General features: G+C 36.3%; 2 protein-coding genes across 5 annotated transcripts; both read right to left on the reverse strand.

Moving 5' to 3' along the window:
- Positions 1 to 1095: 1095 nt before the first annotated feature.
- On the reverse strand, positions 1096 to 2118 carry LOC145595726 (uncharacterized). The gene has a single exon (XM_081652142.1). It carries the CDS (start codon positions 2047 to 2049, stop codon positions 1222 to 1224), a length of 828 nt encoding a protein of 275 aa, XP_081508268.1. The 5' UTR covers positions 2050 to 2118; the 3' UTR covers positions 1096 to 1221.
- A 1653-nt stretch (positions 2119 to 3771) lies between these two features.
- Positions 3772 to 14722, reverse strand: LOC145593740 (transcriptional corepressor LEUNIG-like). 4 transcript variants are annotated; one of them, XM_081650077.1, is made up of 18 exons: positions 14450 to 14722; positions 13620 to 13717; positions 13418 to 13542; positions 12424 to 12873; positions 12259 to 12344; positions 11822 to 11900; positions 11666 to 11732; positions 11409 to 11458; positions 10898 to 11206; positions 9628 to 9852; positions 9005 to 9250; positions 8777 to 8894; positions 6616 to 6725; positions 6364 to 6513; positions 5517 to 5672; positions 5015 to 5131; positions 4517 to 4723; positions 3772 to 4184 (listed from the first exon to the last, which is right to left on the reverse strand). In XM_081650077.1, the coding sequence occupies exons 1-18, from the start codon at positions 14479 to 14481 to the stop codon at positions 4041 to 4043; spliced, it is 2769 nt and encodes a 922-aa protein (XP_081506203.1). In that variant the 5' UTR covers positions 14482 to 14722; the 3' UTR covers positions 3772 to 4040. The 4 variants fall into 4 exon arrangements, with proteins under 4 accessions (XP_081506203.1, XP_081506202.1, XP_081506205.1 ...); XM_081650076.1 differs by having other exon boundaries at positions 3773 to 4184; positions 11657 to 11732; positions 14450 to 14721; XM_081650079.1 differs by having other exon boundaries at positions 3774 to 4184; positions 11657 to 11732; positions 12259 to 12341; positions 13418 to 13527; positions 14450 to 14721.
- Positions 14723 to 15057: the final 335 nt, after the last annotated feature.

The raw sequence follows: 15057 nt of genomic DNA on the forward strand, positions 1-15057 counted from the left end.
GTCACTGCAAAGCAGCCTGTTAGCAGGGGTCTGTGGTCTTCTCCACCCCCTGAAGTGGTTAAGATAACATGGATGCCTCAACTCCGGAGGATGGTTGGATTAGTGTGAGTGCTGTGGCTCGTGACAGCTTTGAGGCTGTTATGTTTGTTGCGGTCAGGAGGGTTCAGGCTAGCTGGGAACCTGTGGTAGCAGAGTGCAGGGCTGCTCTTTTTGGGATCAGGAAGGTGAAGGAATTTGGGTTCAGCAATTTCATCCTTGAATCGGTCTTGCAACTGATGGTTTTAAAGCTGCAGAAGTGCTCTTTTAATCTCTCTATGGTTGATAGGGTTGTGAAGAGAGATAGAAACTTTGTTGCCCATCATCTCGCTACGATAATGCCTTGCGGAGTTGAACCACAAAGGGTATATTGTAGAATAGAGAATATTCTACTACTATACACTTATATTTTTTTTTTTTTTTTTTTTGAAAACCCGTTAAGGTGTCATTATATTGATAATTTGTCAATCAATACATACGGAGAAACCTCACAAGTATGGTTCTCCCAAATTTGCTCTATACCAAAAGGAGTTAAACGGGCTAAATTATGAGCAACTACATTACCCTCCCGTTTAACATGACACCAAACAACGGAATTAAGAGAGGTACAAGAAGTAAAAATATCATCTAGGATATTATCAAGATCGGTGAAGTAAGTCGAGGCATTGGACAATCTGTTGATGAGCACCTGGCAGTCACCTTCAATTATAATATCATGCAGGTTGTGGCTTTTAGCGAGTTTAATTGCCATGGCAGCAGCTTTACCTTCAGCAATGAGCGGCGGCCAATGAGCTCTAACACGTCGAGTTGCTGCAAAGAGGACCTCCCCTCTCCAATCTCTGGCCACAACTCCTAATCCCACCCACCCTTCAACACTGAGAGAAGCATCACAGTTGAGCTTAATGGTACCTTCGGGAGGGGCTTTCCAGATTTTAGGACTACTGCTGGGTTTCTTCTTGACACACCCGTAGACCTTCTTAGCATAGGAGTTACAATCAGCTGCTAGGCGATAAACTCGATCAATAAAAAAGATGTATATGATGAATGAGCAATCATTAAAAACGGGGTTCTCAATAGCATGTCTATTATATGTTAAGATTAAATCAAATAATCTTACATTACATAATTAAATACATGAATAAGAATAAAAATAAAATTAAAAAAACGCAAATTGTTGCAAGATTACTAAAGAATAGATACTGTTGAAGTAGAGGTTCGACAATAGGGGCATGACTGGTTGGTTGATAGCCACTTGAAGATGCAATGGCAATGAAATACATGGTTGCAACGAACCAACCTCACGACATCCAGCCCTTCCGACATCGTATCGAGGCAAATCGAGCATGTATCATTATCACCCGCTTCCATGACTATTGTAGGACAGATTCTTTCGAAAATTACTGGTAGCATAAACTGTACATGAATTCCGGCAAACTCTAAGTCACCATCTCGAAATACATCGATATACAACGCGGTCAGGATATCAACATCTAGTTTGTCAAATTTCAGTCGAGGAAGATAAAGGCTACAATCATCCCGATAATAAACATCAAGTGATTGATTTCCTTGGTCATCATCATAATCGTTAACATAAAAATCATCATCATAACAATAATCAGCGTGTTGGTGTACTTGTTGTTGTTGGATTAAATTAATATCGAGTACAAAAATAGGCCTCGCATCATCGTATTTACGATGCCTACAAAACTCAAAGCAACTCTTGAAATAATCCGTGATTTGTTGAGCAAGTAACTGTTTTGAGGTACAACTCAACCCTTGAATTTTAGAAAAGACTTGTTTGGCTAAATTAAAATAGTCTTTTTTGAAAAGGGCTGACAATTTGAAAAATACATAAACGGGACTTCCAAAACCAGATGACGATGACGATGACAAATTGAGGATGAACAACCCACGCCGTGTGGAGCCATTATCTATCCTTATCGTAGGACAATCATATGCGGGCAAAAGTTGAAAAAATCGAACACCACCTAATTTTGCTTCAAATAAACCCATCACACAAATAATAATTCTGATTTCTGAAAACACCAAAAAAAAAAATGTATGAAATTGTATTCCTACCTTGCTCTTGTGTTTTTTGCTACCGCTCTGAAAGCTTGAACTAACTCCGAGATTCGACGCAGGAATTACAGTCGAAGGATTGGTGAATCAAGTCTAACCCTAGTTTCTTCAATCCCCAATCATATAACTTCTCCTCCAATGAAAACTCAAATTCAATTGAATTCAACACTCAAAGATCACGCCTTTCTTAAATTCTTGGTAAGGCATTGGTTGCCTGAGTACGAAAAAAAGACCGAATACGAATAACCTCAGATTTTGGTTCTCCTTCGTAATTAGAACAAAAGTTAAGAAAAATCCCTCATCCTTAGTATTTATATAGCGGCTGATTAAGTATTAGGGTTTTATTTTTGAACTCTTTTGGGCTCTTTGTTGGGCTTGGATCTACTTCGTCATATGCTAACTGTTATTGGATATGGGCTTGTATGTTTTGCCTTTGTAAATGTCTTTGTATACATGGACAAACCATGGAGTAGTAAAAAAACCGGCTATTGTTGTTCTTTTAAATATACTACTAAAATCCATTGTTTCTTTTTTGGTTGAATTTTCTATAATCTGAAGCAAGTTGTGCAGTGAATTGTGACAAGATGTTACATGTTACTAAAAGCTAAAACAACGCACATGTTACTGTTTCTCGAAAAGAATAGTGCCGTTTCAAATTTAGCAAATCATTATAGAGTTGTCCATTATTTGGATAAAAACCGAAATCTAATACAAATCGAATTATTAATTCACATCGGATCCAAACTTTAAATCAAATCGGATTGAAATTTTTTGAAAATTTGAATTTTCGGATAAGATCGAAATGTGAAACCATGCTTTTACAAATAAGGATACATTTGCAGCAAAAAAACAAATAAGGATACATTATATTATTAATCATGTAAAATTTTGTTAAAATTACATTAATATAAATTATGTTTTTGATATTTGTGTTAATCATAATAGATTAAGAACCATGAATTTAAGACAAGGCTTTTTATAATTGCATTTTTTTTTTAAGAGAGCATTTTTATTTTTATTATCAATTAACTCCCTAAAAATTTACAATGTATTTTAATTAGGATTTTCGGATCGGATTCAAATAATCAAATTTTAATTCGGATTAGATTTATGAGAAATTCGGATCTTTGGATTTAAATACTAAGTGGAGGGACTAAAATTAAAGCGAGAAAAGAAAAAGGTTGAATTGAAGAAAGGAAATGAAGATGAATTGTTTAATAAAAGAGTTAACAAAGATAGTATAAATTACCCGTCAAAAAAAAATAGTATAAATTAAAAATATAAAAATGTAAGGTGACACGTGGCATATTGGGTTAAAAAGAAGATAGGGAGGTGTAATATGATGAAAACATGTGTCTTTCTCGGTTTGAGCTTTTAAATACTAAAGTATAATATAGATATATTAAAACATATTAGGGTCATTTTGAAAGGGTCTCACCTAAAATTAAAACCGCCTTGAGTTAATCAATAGTTAACACCTTTTAAAGAAAAGTCATAATTGTAACAAATGACACCAATAAAATTTGGTGGCTCAAATAATATTGAAATTTGGTAGAATGAGAGGGCAAACTTGGCGGTATAAGGCAATTGAGAGCTTGCAGATGGTTATAGTTTGTTGTTTTACAGAATGTTTGAGAACCAACCAATTCAGAGTTTTAATAATGTGGTAGCCTTGGTGTTTTCAGGTGTGGGCAGTTGTAGACATGGAGGTGTTGGCTCTCAACATACCTAGTAATTTTACAAAAGCGTCCAATGAAAAGTGCCAATCAACAAGTTCAGTTCAAAGTTGTCCCTAAAACTTAAATCGAAGGGGTAAAGCCTAACTACATTACAAAATTACCAGAAAACAGCCCGGAGCTTCATGGAGCTGTAACGGGTCAAAATATTAATCTTACTAATTTTGGGAGAATAACAAGTCATTTGACTCACTTCCAGAGCTTCACAAACTTGTCATGACTAGCAGAAGCCACCAAACCTGTTACGCTAGATACAGCTAGCGCAGCAATGAGCCCGTCATGTGCTGATATGGTCATAGTCTTGTTCTCTGACATGTTCCAAAGCTCCATAGACTACAAAAACCCACACAGGATAATAATTATGTTAGATTTAAAACCATTAGGAGGATATAAAGAAAATCCCACTTCTCATGAAATGCTGTTTCTGGCTAATCATTAGCAGAGTTAGGGGGCATTATGCCCACAAATATTATGAATAAACAATCTATTTTGTTGACTAGCTTCAAAAATTCGTATATACTTTTTGGTTCAGTAATAATTGCCAAGAAATATAGTTTATGCTAATGAGGAGTGCTAAACCTGGATTCAATCCACTATGGTTTAGACACTTCTTTATTTGTTATCTCCCATCCATCAGAGAATGATGTTAGAGTTTAGACACTTGCCTGGTAACATCCAACCACCAGTAAAGAAGAGTATGTAGGATGGAAAGCACATGAGTAAAACTTGTTTCCATTGCAGCTCAGCTCGTGCACACAATCACCTTCATTTCCTAAGCCAAGACTCCAGACTCTAACAGAGTCCTCACTGACAGAAGCCAAGAATTCACCAGAGGGATCCCAGCATACAGAATGAATCTGTTTTGTGTGCCCCTACAACGAGAATCATGCAGTTTAAGCTTCACATGCCACGATATGCAAAGAAAAACAACGCAAATATTTGATGTCTGCAGCATAGTATAATACACATCAAACTATGCATAAACACACAAGCTATCCCTTTTGTAACTCTAAAAAGGGAAATTAAAATTTAATAATTGGGACCATGGAATAACTTTCATTAAAAATTATGCAGTCCATCTTACTGCACTTAATTACGAAATAGCAACCACCATTGAAGTCTTAATGTTCAATCATTTTGCAATCTAAAACATAAAGGCCAACCTGTAATCTGTGCAGACAAGCTTGCGTCTCCACATCAAGTATAGATATAATATTATCTGCAGCAGCAGCAAGATATCTTCCATGACAAGGCTGAAATCTTATCTGGGTGCTGCCACCCTGCATAAAATATAATGTGAAAGAGTTGTCATTATTATAATCTTAATCATTTCCTACTGATGTTCGCTGCTTTGCTTTCCTTCTGTTTCTGTTTCGTTGGAAGAGTATGTAGCAAATTAGCAACAATAATAATATGAGTCTATGAGAGGGGTAAAACATTGATAACCCTCCATCCTATAATAATTGTTTACTTTACCCTTGAATAATCAAAAGTTGTCAAGTTAAGCATTATACCACGAATATAAATGGGTAATAGTCAAAACTTGCATGTAAATGACATTGTAGGTCAAATCACAAATACATGATGTTCCCTCAAATTTTACGACAACTGCAAACTACAATAGACAGAAGGGGTATCAAATTTGAGGGTTCAACAGTATTTCACCTTAAAGACCCTGGCACAGCTTCCGTTGTTTACACTCCAATAGCGGATTTCACCATCCCCATCGCATGAGCCGATGAGATCATCTTTATTAGGGTGGAAGTCTAGAGACATTACAGTGGCAGAATGTCCCATAAAATTACGAAGCGAATAGCCAGGCTGGGAAAATACAATACCCATCAGTGTAATACACAGTATAAGACAAATGTCAGATCTGCAAACAAAACACGATCCAAGGACAAGGAAAGGGTAATACATAATACAGAGAATAACTAAGCATGCAACAATAAATCATAGACTATGTAAGCATGGCAGATAATGATACAAACAAATCCATCATTGTCATTTCAACCATTAACAAGCCAACAGGTCCATCTACGCTTCCTTAGATCATTCATAGTATTGCCAGTGAAAACTAAAATAAATGAGAATTTAGCATGTTTCAAAGACAAGGTATCTAAGTTACAAGGCAGTTTAACCTGCAGAACAACTACAGCTCTAACCAGATGACATGATTTAGTATCCCAATATGTATTCTGAGACAAAATATGGGTTTCATGTCACCTGCAAATTGTCAGAGCCCTAACATGAACTAATTTATGTTGAGGAAGCATTGTGTTCTAGTCAACAGCATAGATCGCCGGATGATTAATTTCTTGCAAATCCAACCATACATATAAATACATGCCAACAGCATGAAAATCAATTGGCGTTTAAAATATAGGATTAGGATACTTGTTAGATCAAGCAGAAAAAAAAACACATGGATAAATCAAATGAGGGGCCAAAACATAATATAACAATTTGCAGTGAGGACTGACGAGACAACAAGATGAAAACGTGCACTAACATTTTCCACATCCCAGACTCTGACAGATTTATCAAAGGATGAAGTTGCCAGGCGTGACATTGAAGGACTGAAGCGGACATCAGTTATCAATTTTGTATGCTCCTCAAGTGTAGTTTTAGGCTTCAATGAATCAGCATGCCACAGAACAGCCTATATGAAAATTTTAACATATTTCAGTAAAGTCAAATTCACTTGGTGATAAGCAACTTTTAACTCATAAAATATATGGCCCAACTTTATATAAATAATCACCTTCATATCATGTCCACCTGTGGCAAGGATTTTTCCATCTGACGAAAAGTGACAACAGACTACTTTGCCTGTACTCCCTCGAACAGAGCTTACTTCTGTGAACATAAACCCTAAAGCAATGACAGATTAGCAGAATATTAGATTCACCTCTGAGGCTCTGACTAATTGCCAGACTAACTTATAAGCAGACATTTAAATCTTGCCACTTGATTTGTTTAATTCAAGTGGATACTACTTCAAAGTTCAAACTATGCCAACTGATAGAATTTGTGCACCTACATTAGCCTGATCAAATCAAGATTTCATTATGAGACACTGAAAAAGGCAATAGAATTATACATGACACTACATAGTTGGCTAGCTGCTATACTTGCTAAGTGGGTATAACTTATTTTAAGATAACTATTAGTTTAATTTCTTAATTTGGCAATACATCATTTTCCAAAGGAAATGGAGTGCAAGCGATACTTCAAAAGGTTGGACAATTAATTTCTCAAAATAAAGAGCTAGCGTTATTACTTTAAAGAGACCAAATTATAAGGATGTTCTTGTTAGGGGTTTAGTGTGGAGACAGCTAATACATAGTATGACTCTATGATGGAAGAATAAGGAATTTGGGAGGCGTAGAAGAACTGCAAATATGATGATTGAGGCGTATGCGCAACTTGAACATCAAGCCTAACACCAAATAACACAATAAATAGCTCTAATGAACATAAGAGCTACAACTATGATGATGTTATTATGTTATGTTAATTGGAGCTTATGTTCTTATGTTTTAGTTTTGATGTTCTTTGGTTTTATGATTGATGTTCAACGAATGCACAGTGACGTCTCCACTATCCAATTACAGGTCCCACAGCCGACCCATGGCGATGAAAGCTAGCCACAGGTGTCATGGTGAGAGAAAAAGGCAACAGCAACATGCCGCCACAACAACTGTTGGGGTAGGCTATCCAAGTCCAACATGGAAAGAATAAGGAATAGAAGACTTCCATACAAGTGTGAGCACACTCCAAGCAGTATGAGGCCTTTTAAATAAGGCCCTAAAACACAAATATGTACAGCCTAGGGGCCCAAACTGTGAAGTTGAGGTGTGCGTGCAGTCTATCAAGGAAGGAGACCCAAGCCTAACAAGTTCTTGAGCCCATGAACAAATCCACATGAGAGTGGAAGTATTGTCTCACATTAAACAAATGTAAAAGTGAGGAGTGTAGGGATGTGTATGCTACATTGAACAAATAAAAAAGGTTATGTCTACGTTATAAGTCCAAGAAGGTTCCACTTTAAAAGTTCAAAACCATATGACAAGGAAAGGAGTAGCCCTTGTCCTTTGGAAGTGGACACAAGCTTCATATTTATACAACGTCGGATACACATAAGGCTACAGGTTTTAGTCTATTTGAGCTACACTTGATAAGCAATATTAGTGGTAAATCAACACAATATTCACAAATATAAGAGGGATGGAAAGCAAACAATGCTTGATTATTCATAATGTTGCCCTTTGAACTCTAGGCATAAGAGGTTTTCCGTGTAAAATTCATCTTGAGTTCTTTTATGTTCTTCGTTATTAATTTGTCTTGCATTACTATACTGTTTAATAGCACAATTTGTGAGCCCCTGATCCAATCAGTTACGATGATAATACAAATACTTCAGCTCATGTACTCAAGTCATATAAATATGGATAGCAAGAAATCAAGATCATGCACTTCCTAGAGATTTTAACTTGTTCCCAAGTGACATAAAATCAGAGTCGTGAGGGCTTGTTTAAATCTATATAAGAACTCAGCACTGAATCTTCCCTAAGTGGCTAAATTTTAAGGTAGCCATATGGAGATGAATAATTTTCATACAAGGCTGACACTCTGTTCAGATATGGGCTAGCAAGATATCAATGACCAGAATGAAGAAGCCATATTAATACAATAGAATTCAACATTATATGATATTTCACAATTAGATGTACGGGCATCAAGAAAGATGGAGGAAAGCCATCAGGAAATGCATGCCATTTGTTGTCTATCACAAGTTAGATTTTCAGCAACTACAAATAATTCCAGAGCTCATATCAGCTATTAAATCAAGCATTCAAATGCCTCTTTCATATTCCGAAACAGTGGAATGTGAAGTTTGCAAATCAATGATTCCAACGTACCTTTGGTTATGTCCACGCCACGACCAACTGAATCTCTGTGGTCTGCATCATCAGGCGATAAGAATGACTCCACATTGTCATCTAGAGACCCATCCTCCACAAAACGCTCCATATCAACCTGAAACTCCAGATGTTTGCCATCTTAGAGCTGGCGTGAAATGCCGATGAGAGGTTGTGCAATGCTTAAAATATTGCCTATCAGCAAAACAAAATTAAAAATTTGCTCACCAGCTGGTTTGATGGTGACGTAAGTTTTCCAGTTGCATCTGTGCCAAACATTAGTGCTGGCTTTGAAGTGCTGCCACCATGAGAGAAGGATGGCATTGACATCACATCTCCAGCTGTGTGAGTTGAGGGGGTTGAAGGAGCAGAACTTGGGGAAGGTCCAGCAGTATTTGCAGTACCAGAGCTATTTGCTGGTCCTGAAGACGACAGAGGCTGCTTTCTTTTTCTCCCATTCTGATTTTTTGAAGCCTTAATAAACAAAAATCACGTTAGGAATCCATACAATTACAAAGGAGTTAATTGACCATGCCACCATTATAATTTATGACATTGTCTTTCACATTGTAGCGTCTGTAATAATCATCATTGTTTACATCTGTTAGATCAAAAGATGAACTCACTTTCATTTATCTGAAAGAAAACACTTGCTAAGTAGTTTGTAAATCAAAGGTATTATATTCCTTCAAACTAAAAGTCAGTGCTACTGCTACAACAAGATTATCAAATCAAATATTGCATAAAATATAATAGTAATTTCCAACTATTACTGACACTTCTACTTGTACTAACAGCTCTGACTAAGCACGTAGAGTTATATCAACATTAGATTAGGAAAAACATTAGACCTGATCATTCCCTCGGAAGGAGTTGGATAAGCTACCATCCATGGTAATACTACTAGCTCCACCAATCTTGTCAGGCTGATGAAGAATATGATTTGAAACTTGAGAAGGTTGACCAGAAAGTCCATTCTGCTGAAGCTGTTGAAGCTGATGCTGGTGGAGACTGTTTTGTTGTTGCTGCTGTTGTTGTTGCTGCTGATGATGTTGTTGCAACTGAGCCATTTTCATCTAAAAAATAGTACAAGCGCGAAGAGTTAGATCCACAGAGACAAGCACTGGTTACACAACAACCTAAACTAAGACTTAAGGCATCCATTCCACCATAAGATGTTACATACTCCCTCTATCCCTTATTATTGCACTTTTGTATTTTTTCGGATCAAACTTCAAAACTATGACCACAAATTCTCATTGATGTATACTTCATAAGAAATAATTTGGTCATGTAGGATCATGTTGTTTCACCGTCTACTTTAAGAGTAACAAATTTTTATAATTTGTTTGCGATAATTGGAGATATTAATGTTTTAAGCTGTATCTGAAGACCACGGAAGTCATATGGAGCAAACAAATAGGGAGGGAGGGATTACTAAATTACAGACAACTAACTGGGTACACTATAAGCCTCTAGTGTCCAACATTAAACATGCTTCACTGACACACACTACTAGGCTTTGACAATTATTCAGCATACCTAGTCTTGTGAGCCCTTGCTCTTCATGATACAATTTTAATAACATTCACACTAGTAAAGCTACAAAAAATTGATCACCAGCTCACCCTGTTCTAGGATGGAGACTCATTAAGGGCAATATGGTTAATATCATTTGAGCTGAAATTTAAGAAGTGAAATGGTTTAGTAATATACTATCTCCGATTATTTTTAGTTGACGCGTATTACTATTTGGGAAGTTTTTTTTTAGTTGACACATTCTTTTATGGGAAGTTTCTTTTTAGTTGACTCCACTACAAACTTGATTAAATAAGCTAAGCACATGGTCTACCCACTTGCTTTAACGTTCGCTCTCCTCTCCTTAAAGTGTGTGCCTAAATTAATCGTGTCATCTATAGAGAAACGAAAGAAGTATTTGATACTGTTCCAAAAAATAAAAGTAACATATATAATATTTGAATAGCATTTCTAGTAATTTAATGTTATTTTAGTTTAGAACTCAAAACTTCCAAAATCAATACTTGAGAAAATCATTAGCTAGAACAGCTTGCTTGGCACAAATCCTACCAATCGACAAGAATCCAAGCAGAAGATGATCACCTTCAATAATATATCAGCATCTCCACGGGGAACAACAGGACAACCAGCTTGCAAGGGTGATCCGAGGTTTGGCACCATGTCTGCAGGGTTTGAAAATCCCTCCTTCCCAAAACTCATACTTCTGTTATTCAACAACATTCTAAGTCTTCTGCTTTCCATATCATTTGCTGAAGCTGATGTCAAATTCTGTTGGGCGAGCAAAAGTTGTTGCTGATGCTGTGGTGACAACATCTGAAGTTGGTGAAAGGGTTGAGAAGGTTGCATATATTTCTGCTGCTGGAGAAGCCCAGGTCGAAGATTATCCAGTCCCTAACAAGCGGACAATATGGTCATGAATCAATCAGAATGTTATTATAGGCTCCTTCACAGATACCAAATCAGCATGATAACTATGTACACACACTTACAATATACAACTACACACCGCAATAACTAGAAGTGTAATTATAAGGCTGGAGCAAATGTAACAATAACGGACAGCTCAAATTAATTTGAACTTAAAAAGACTTACTGTGAGTGGCCATCCTTTCAATGTTAAATTATTACCACTTTGGTTTGAACCTGATACAAGAGGTTAACGTAATACATGAGCCAAATAAACATGGAATAGGCCACCAGACCACAGCTACATGATCAAAGTAGAATAAAGTTGGAAACTGCCACCTTAAAGTAGGGCAGTATCCAAGTGGAATATATCATTTCAAGTATTATTAGAGCCAATAATACATTAGTTCGTTTCAAGGGTATCACAGACAATACCAGGAATACCTAGCAACGATGCTTCAGGTCCAGCAGCTCGAGGAGTCAAGCATGAATTCATTTCTGTCTTTATGTCCTGCTCAAAAACAGGAAATTACTGGACCATTTCAACTGCAGAGTGCTGCATAAGGCAGTATAGGAAGGAAACCGAGCAAGAAGACTTACTGCTACAGACCCCGGCTGCTGTTGATTCCGAGATGCCATCTGTTGAGACATACCACCAGCTGAACCATGCAAAACTTGCCTGCAAATAGAAAATTAACAGAATCTTATTATTGTCCAAAATACATTGAAGAATGACCAAGTAAACAGCTTTATGATAAAAATTTTAAGAGGGGCAAAATGAAAGGTCTTTCGCTTGACAAAGAACCAAAATCAAAGGTCAAAACCAGAGCAGCGAAGTCTAGAAAATAGCCAACAAAGAACTACAACATTACTTAGAATAACAAAATTGCAATGCTACCAAGTCGAACATCGATGGAATATGATGTTTGGATGCCAATCTACATAATTAGCACTCCATAAAAACAAGATCATGACAAAGTAAAGCTGGAATATTTAAACAGTCATCAAAAAGAAGAAGGAAAGAGAAGAAGACAGACCCTGAATGCTGGCCAGCAACAGCGGATTTCAGTATAGTGGCATGATTCTGATCCATGAGTTGGCTTACATTATCAGCAAAACGCTGCTGCAAGAAGTACATGTGTAGTTAGACTATCATAGAGAATCCACAACACTAAACATGATTATATAAAGGTACAACTTACTTTCATTGATGTGTCATCTAACGAGTCCCTTTGTTGGGGCAATTTTAAACGTTCCTCATACATTTTGGTCGCCATGGCATTTGCAGTGCCAGAATTTTGTCGAGCAGGAGGATCATTTCCTGCATGCTCGTTAGCATTGCCATTGAGATGAGCACCATCTCTTCTTTGGGATTGTTGTGGATGTTGTTGTTGTTGTTGTTGTTGCTGCTGCTGTTGTTGTTGTTGTTGCTGCTGCTGCTGCTGCTGCTGTTGCTGCTGCTGCTGTTGCTGTTGTTGTTGCTGCTGCTGTTGTTGCTGCTGTTGTTGCGGCTGTTGTTGCTGTTGCTGCTGTTGTTGTGCATGCCTCTGCATTAACATCTGTTGCATATGCAAATGCTGTTGTTGCTGTATATTAGTCGGTTGCTGACTCTGAGGATGTTGCTGCTGCTCCCTTGCTCTTAACAGTTGAGTCTACAATTTCAAGGACATATCAGAAGCTTCAAAGTCCACATTAAGATTTAAGTTCTAGTTGCACACTACAATGCAGATAGCATTACTCAAGAGGACAGCTGTAACACATTATAGAAAGGCGACATAAAAGTTTCCAGTAAAGAAGATTCATCTCATCAAAAATCTTAATGACATCAACATTTGAAATTCAACTGGCAAATATTAGTTTTTAAAGAGCAAACCATTGTAATGTGTAAATAGTAATACGCATTTTTGGTCTTGCTTCCCCAGAATTATCATCTTGGCAGTAGATATCAAACATTGCACCATAGGATCATACCACAAACAAAGATTTACTGAAAAGTTATCAGTATTGACCCTTTGCAATATGTGACAGTTACAGGAAGCTTAAACCAGATTTCTACGATAGCTTCCTAAATACAATAGTAGGTTCATTTCCAGATTGGCCGTCCGCCCATGCCATTCAAGCACATCAAGAAATAACACGAAATAGGGTAAACACATACTACAAGATGTAACATCACATACTACTTCTCAGACCAACCTCAATATATGAAGCAGCTACCTCGGAGTGTTTTTCGTTTGTTCTGGCAATAAATATATCCCAGAAGACGGACCACCACTCGAACAAAAATCCACCAGGTGCATCAATAGCTGCAAATACCATGTCTCAATTTTCAAAACTAAAGCGTTGAATGCTAAAATAAACCTAGCAACAATAACAGTAAATTTGCAAGAAATCATACCAACAGGATCAGATGAGACCTTTCCCTCAGTTTGAAAGGCTTGTGCAGTAGCCTTTAGATCCCTTTTAACTAAATAATCATGAATATACACATCTAACCTGATAATTACAAAATCTAGCAACATTATTTCTGTGATATTCCAAAAACACAAATGATGCAATAATTTAACCCTAAAACCATAATAACAAGCAAAAAAATTTAACATACACCCCATTAACCCACAAATCAACAGACATTAATTATGTGATTTTCCAATAATCCCACATTATATTTTGTTTTTAACCCAATTTAACTACAGAAATTATGCAATTCATCAACCCAAAAATCATAAAATCAAACAGAAAATTGCGCAAAATCAAAGAAATGAAGGCATGCATACTAAAGAGGCACCATTTTACACAGTTCCCAAGACTCTAAGACCATAAATGTCAGAAAGAAGGGAATTTGTGGGTTAAAGACTGTAAATTTGCAAAAAAATTAAACCCTAACTTTAAACCTAAACTGAAACAGTAGCAAAAAAAAATGTTCAGAAACAATGTGATGCAGAAACTGAACAAACGCAGAAAACTAAAAATAACCCAGAAGCTGAATCAAGAAGAGAAAGTGAATTTGTTCCTCAATTCTCATAAATTAATAATAAAAAAGAAGAGATTTTTGGTGAAAAAAACTAAAACCCAGAAAATTTAGAAATGCCCAGATACTAAATCCAGAAGAAAATGCAGAAAAACAAAAGAAAAAAAAAATGCCACATGCAAATTAGATAGTGAAAAACAAGGGAAAAAGAAGAAATTTGTTGATAAAAAGATGAGATTTTCGGTAAGAAAGCTTACATTTTATCAGCTTCCCAGTTAGTCTGAGACATTTTTGTTGAGAAATTACAAATTTAGTTGACAATGTCAGTTCTTCATTAAATAGTTAAACTCAAAGAAAGAACAACAACAATAAAGGGCAAAGCTTTTTCTATTGTCAGAAATAAATTGAAGTTTAGAGAGAGAAAGAAGAGAGAGAAAGATGGAAAATGGGGAGAAATCTATCTGAACTGAACAGAAAGAACAGAAGCAGAGGGCCTCTAATTTGGACAAATGAAGAATTTAGGAAAATTGTAAAAAAAAACAAAAAAAAAAGAATAATAAAATAAAATAAAAGTAGGAGGATGTTAATAATTAATGATATATTTATAGATTCTCATTGTTTCGGAAAAAATAGTGGCCCAAATGAGTAATTTCACTTGTTTTATATCTTAGGGGCTTCTGCTCTATTCTATTCCAATTTTTTGTCCTCACTCATTTTGATTTTTGTTTGACTGTTCAATAAAAAGGAGTGAACATTGATATACTCACTACTAGTACTAGTACAAGTTTTGCCCCTATGCGGCTATGCCTAATTGTCTATGCCATTTGAACTTTCAAAATATTTTTTTTCCCCAAAAAAAAAAAAA

The sequence above is a fragment of the Chenopodium album genome, chromosome 19 (genome assembly GCF_948465745.1).
Source record: "Chenopodium album chromosome 19, dcCheAlbu1.1, whole genome shotgun sequence".
Lineage (NCBI taxonomy): Eukaryota > Viridiplantae > Streptophyta > Magnoliopsida > Caryophyllales > Amaranthaceae > Chenopodium > Chenopodium album.

Excerpts from the sequence above, each read along its gene's own strand:
- LOC145595726 (XM_081652142.1), bottom strand. The coding sequence starts at position 2,049 with ATGGGTTTATTTGAAGCAAAATTAGGTGGTGTTCGATTTTTTCAACTT.
- LOC145593740 (XM_081650076.1), bottom strand. The coding sequence starts at position 14,481 with ATGTCTCAGACTAACTGGGAAGCTGATAAAAT. Across the intron at positions 12,874-13,417 it reads TAGCTGCTTCATATATTGAG|ACTCAACTGTTAAGAGCAAG; the intron begins GTTGGTCTGAGA and ends TTGAAATTGTAG. Across the intron at positions 6,726-8,776 it reads TGGCGTGGACATAACCAAAG|GGTTTATGTTCACAGAAGTA; the intron begins GTACGTTGGAAT and ends TCATTGCTTTAG.